This window comes from Sinocyclocheilus anshuiensis, unplaced genomic scaffold (genome assembly GCF_001515605.1).
Source record: "Sinocyclocheilus anshuiensis isolate Anshui unplaced genomic scaffold, SAMN03320099.WGS_v1.1 scaffold1074, whole genome shotgun sequence".
Lineage (NCBI taxonomy): Eukaryota > Metazoa > Chordata > Actinopteri > Cypriniformes > Cyprinidae > Sinocyclocheilus > Sinocyclocheilus anshuiensis.
The window spans coordinates 102,256-107,743 of NW_015539894.1; the positions used below are offsets into that span (position 1 = coordinate 102,256).

Below are 5,488 nucleotides of genomic sequence, written 5' to 3' on the forward strand. Positions count from 1 at the left end.
ACACACTCTCTCTCTCTCTCACACACACACACACACACACACACACACACACACACACTCTCTCACACATTCTCACTCTCACACACACACACACACAAACACACAGCTGTAGTGATTGTTGTGTTATTAATGTTTCTGTTCTTGTGTTCAGGGGTCTGTTTTCTCACACTGGATCCAAACACAGCAAACACTGAACTCAGTCTGTCTGAAGAGAACAGAAAGGTGACGTGTGGGTGAGGATCAGCCGTATCCTGATCATCCAGACAGATTTGATGATGTGTGTCAGGTGTTGTGTAGAGAGAGTGTGTGTGGACGCTGTTACTGGGAGACTGAGTGCAGTGGAGATGTGTGTATATCAGTGTCATATAAGAGCATCAGCAGGTGTGAAGTCCATCAGCAGCAGCAGGAGAATAGGAGTGTATGTGGATCACAGTGCAGGAACTCTGTCCTTCTACAGCGTCTCTGACACAATGAGCCTCATCCACACAGTCCAGACCACATTCACTCAGCCGCTCTATCCTGGGATTGCTGTTTATTCTGGATCATCAGTGAAACTGTGTTGATGAATCAGAGACTGATGAGAGATTCTACCCATAATGCTTTGAGCTGCATGATAAATCAGTAACAGTGAGATGTTATAGAGTCTCTTCTTGACATTAATACTGCAGCTGAACTTCTGTCACTGAGATAACAGAATAAATGTGTCATAAATCCTCATATAGACAGTAAGATCTGTGTGTGTGTGTGTGTGTGTGTGTGAGTCCTGCTGAGTGACGGTGTTTCTGTGCTTTTCTCAGCCTACATTTGTCTTTTTACTGTAGTGTTACATCAATCATTTGTATTATTGCTATCAAAACAACCTTTTAATTGAAAAGTACCTTCACAAATGTAATTCATTTTCCTCTATTATTTTCGTGCATAAATAATAAAACAATGTCAAATCACCTTGGGCTCATATTTTAATTGATGATTAATATGTGAAATTAAATGTATGAATCATGAATATAATTGATTCCTCAAGACTGAAATGAGGTTCTCAAGAGTTTCTGACATAAAATATGACGTTAATCACAGCATTTAATAAAACATAATTATTGTAACTACAGTATAGCAGAATATGTCTTGATGTAATATTTAAGAAAATATTTTCTGAGTTTTGAAATGATCGTGTTGTAATGATAGCATATTTATGAACAAAAAATGCATTTTTATTCAATACAAAATGTAAAATGTGTTCAAATATGTACAAACCTCTGAAGACCTTCTCAAATTCTTCATTGCAGGAGCACAAATGAACAAACTTATACACTCATATTGTAGCTGCTGTAAAACACATGCACACACCCGCGTCCAAAACAAATGTTGCAGTATGTGATTTCATCCGATGTGAGTTTCACACCCGACTGAACCGTCACAGAGCCCACCTGAAAAACAAAACAGCTTTTCATATTTTACTTAATATATGTAAAACCTAAATATAAAAAACAACTTGATAAACTGATCAAAATTCACTCAGCGGACAGTGAACAGATACCTTTAGCTCTTCTCTGGCGACCAGAGCCGTAATGGATGCCAAAGACTCGTCTGCCAAGTGTGTACGTGCTCGATTTGAAGGCCTTCAACTTGTGGTGCATCGCTGTGACGAGAGGAACAGCACAAACAATATCCAGGTCAGACACACTTCACAGTGGGTGTAAATACATGCAAGCACACTTGAAGAATGTGTGTTTGTTACTGCATGCTTGGCTCACGCAGTAGGATGTATCGAACTTATCGTAACGAACACCACGGTGAAGTTCTCACTCACACAACCAAACAGCATTTTAATGCAATGCAGTGATGCGGAGTGTGTTAAGGCAGACATTTTCAGAAACTTCATCAGAAACCTAGTAACTTTATATATATTTATTTCCTGTTTCCAACTCATCTGTTGCGGAGCTCGAGCCTGTCAGAGAGTGTGATGAACGCAGCGTTCGGCTCACGTCCATGACGTTGTAGTCGCTCTGTGGCCCGTACGGAGGTAGTGCTGTGCGGCTGGGTAACACGCCGGGAGAAGACGTCCGGTCGGTGCTCAAAACCCCAAACAAATCAACCCAAGAGAAAGGGGACGCTAGTGACGCCAAAAGAAAGAAAGAAACACAACAAAACCACTTCTAACTTGTTTTAAACCTCTAACCTAACTAAAGAAAAGAAAGAAAGCAAATCTTCAGCGCCAAGCGCCGTATACTTCCCTACTCTCAACTAATAAAAATTAAAGATACAGGGGGTGGCGTTCACCTCTTACCTAAGGTGTCTAAACATCTCGAGTTACCCAAGTGTTGCACAATGGAAGTCGCACGACATCTTCCCGATCCACCTTCCTCTTGAGTAAAGAGTAAACGTCATAGAGCGTAAGCTCATCAAAGCTCAAAGAGCAACGCCATCCGAGTAACAAAAATACCAAGGATTTTGGCATAAACGAATAACGAATAAAGCAAGTCAAAAACGAGTAAAATGACAGCAAGAAGCAAAAGAGGTCTCCATTCACTTCTTTCAGTGTCCTTTTATCTGCCGGCAGAAACTTTACTGGCAGCGGATAGGTCGGCGTCATGTTGTTTAACGATGACTGACAGCTTCATGAGCCAATCAGCAGTCAAGGGAGGCGGCCTAAGAGATCGACAGGGAAAGGGGAGAGAGAGAAAGAAAAACACAGGCACTCCCACAAGGACATTTATGGACGTAACGTAAAGAATTGTAAGAATAATAAAAAAAACAATTGTAAATACAAAAGAAATAAAAATGTATATTTGTGTAATAAGCAGGATAATGTAGTTTTTAATCACAAAATAAACCCAAGTGCATAAAGACAAACCGAAGCATGTCCTCCCTGTATATACTCTAAAATAAATAATAACCGTTGCCATTTTGACGTGAAGTGACATGTGGCCAAGTATGGCGACCCATACTAGGAATTAGTGCTCTGCATTTATCCCATCCAAAGTGCACACACACAGCAGTGATACTGAGAATCATTCTGCACTGAAATGACTTTCTTATTCAGTAGACTTTCTTAAACTGAGACGCATTTACTTGAGCAGCAAAATTAAGCTAATAAAACTTGTTTTCTGAAATATTGATCAAAATGAAGCGAGTTTATGCTTAAAAAAGAAAACATCCCAGGTGAAAAAAAGTACACTTCTATAATGTACTTAAAGTGCTCTATTTTTGCGCACTAATTTTGTACTTAATATACTAAAAATTATTCTTTAGTACTTCTTAAGATAATCTTAAGAACATCTAAGTACAAAAGTAGTGCGCAAAAATAGAGCACTTTAAAGGGTTAGTTCACCCAAAAATGAAAATTAGGCTGTGTTTTACTCACCCTCGAAGCACCCTAGGTGTGTGACTTTCTTCTTTCAGACGAATCCAGTCGGAGTTATATTAAAAATGGTCCTGGCCCCTCCAAGCCTTACAATCGTTTTGTGCTTATAATCTGTGACCTGCGTTTTGTTTTGTTCTATCTCCGCGCTCGTCACTAATCACGCAAATTTCAAACGTAATAAACACTTTTCTCTCACTTCCGCTGACTGTGGTATGCGGAAGATGTTCAGGCGGATGACGCAGGACGTATGCATCGTGCATACTTAAGCAAGTCTCCTCTGGGCCTATATCGAACTCCTCCCACATTCTTCGTTACAAATCCTCGTTTTGTACTTCTAATTCGTGACCGGCGTTTTGTTTTGTGCTCTCTCCGCATTAGTCACTAATCACGCAACGCCGACGTCTTACGTCATCCACCGGCACGGCTTCCGCGTATGACAGATACTGGAAGTGAGAGAAAAGTGATTATTACGTTTGAAATATGGATATTTTTCTAACAAAAGCGCATGGATTCAGTACAGGAGGCCTTTATTCACCCCCCGGAGCCGTGTGAGGCACGTTTTATTACAGATGCACGCACTTTATTTCACGTCTTCTGGACTGTTGAGAGCAAACACCCGCTTACCCCCATTGTAATGCTTGGAGGGGCCAGGACAATTTTTTTATATAACTCCGATTGATTCGTCTGAAAGAAGAAAGTCTTATACACCTAGGATGCCTCGAGGGTGAGTAAAACACAGGCTAATTTGCATTTTTGGGTGAACTAACCCTTTAAGTACATTATGGAAGTGCACTTTTTTTCACCAGGGATTTGGTTTCTCTTTGAATTAAGTGTATTTTTCTGACCCCACTGAGATAGTTTTCTTGTCTTAAGATTCAAAATGTTTCAAAATCGAGTTTATGCTTAAGTCATTTTGTTTCTCAAGTAAATTTATCTTCATTTAAGAATATTTAGATATTTGTACTGGAAACAACAAAAACACTAAGATCATTTTTTGCAGTTACATTAAAGAATACTCGCACAAATATCAATTAGACTGTTTTTAATGTGTGTAATCAGCAGGATAATGTAGTCAGTATATAGAGATGGCACAGTGAAGCGAACAAATCCTCATATTCTGCAGGGTTTATGAAGGTAAATGCAAGACTTCTTCAAGACCCTTTTAAGACCAAGTAAAGAAAATGTAAGGAATAAACTGAAGGGAACACAAAACGTCAAGTCTATTCTCCAATGTAAAACGTCTAAGAAGAGCACTTGAAAGAACTTCTAACAGATCTCCATTAGCTTTTCTATTTTTACCGAACCCTCTGCTTACACTGCAAAAAACTGATGCTCTTTCCCAGCATTTTTTCCTTGTTTTCCAGCACAAATATCTAAATCAAGATGCATCGAGAATCAAAATGACGAGTCGGGTTTTCTGAGAAACTTGATAACAATGAAGTGCGTTTATTAAAATAAGAAAAATCTACTCAATAGAGTGGAAATACGTCTTTATACCCCTTTGTTTGGCATCTAAATGTATCTTGATGTAAGGATATTTAGATATTTGTACTGGAAAACAAGACAAAAATACAGCGGATGATGATCAGTTTTTACTATTCTACTATAAGATATCAAGTCTGTTTAAAATGCATTAAAATTAAGTCTCATTTAAAATATATCAATGTTTTGCTTTTGAGTTTATGCTTTTATCCAACGTGACTTGAAAATGCTGGAATGAGATGAGGAGATGAGGAAGAGCGCGAGTGTTTTACAGAACATTTCACACGTCTGCACATCCACAGGAAAATAAAAAACTCGAGAACGCAAGTGTGATTCTTCTGAACTGGACGACTGTTGTTTGATCACTTAGTGTAGTTCCTGCGGGTTCGGACTGACTCTGTTCTCCAGAGCTCACGGTTTAATCTCCGTGTGACGAGAGTTTGGCGGATCTGTTGTAAGCAAACACACACACACACCGGGCTTCAGATGTTCGTGACGGTTTTATTGAGTAAACAAAAGGAGTAGAGCAGTAACATGCAGACAACCAATGCTTGGGAAGTGCGACTACACAAACTAAAAAATAAAGAGCATCGACTTCCTGTCAATAAATACACGGGCCGCTCTGAGTGTTCAGCAGGGGTGATG

The 5,488-nt window shown here is 39.4% G+C and overlaps 1 protein-coding gene across 1 annotated transcript in view; it reads right to left on the reverse strand.

The window, feature by feature from the left end:
• Positions 1 to 5,324: 5,324 nt before the first annotated feature.
• The window catches only part of LOC107685884 (T-complex protein 1 subunit beta-like), an 8,560-nt gene continuing 8,396 nt past the window's right edge, over positions 5,325 to 5,488 (reverse strand). Inside the window, 1 exon segment of the mRNA XM_016482618.1 lies at positions 5,325 to 5,488. Coding sequence (XP_016338104.1) covers positions 5,474 to 5,488 — 15 coding nt within the window. The 3' untranslated portion in view covers positions 5,325 to 5,473.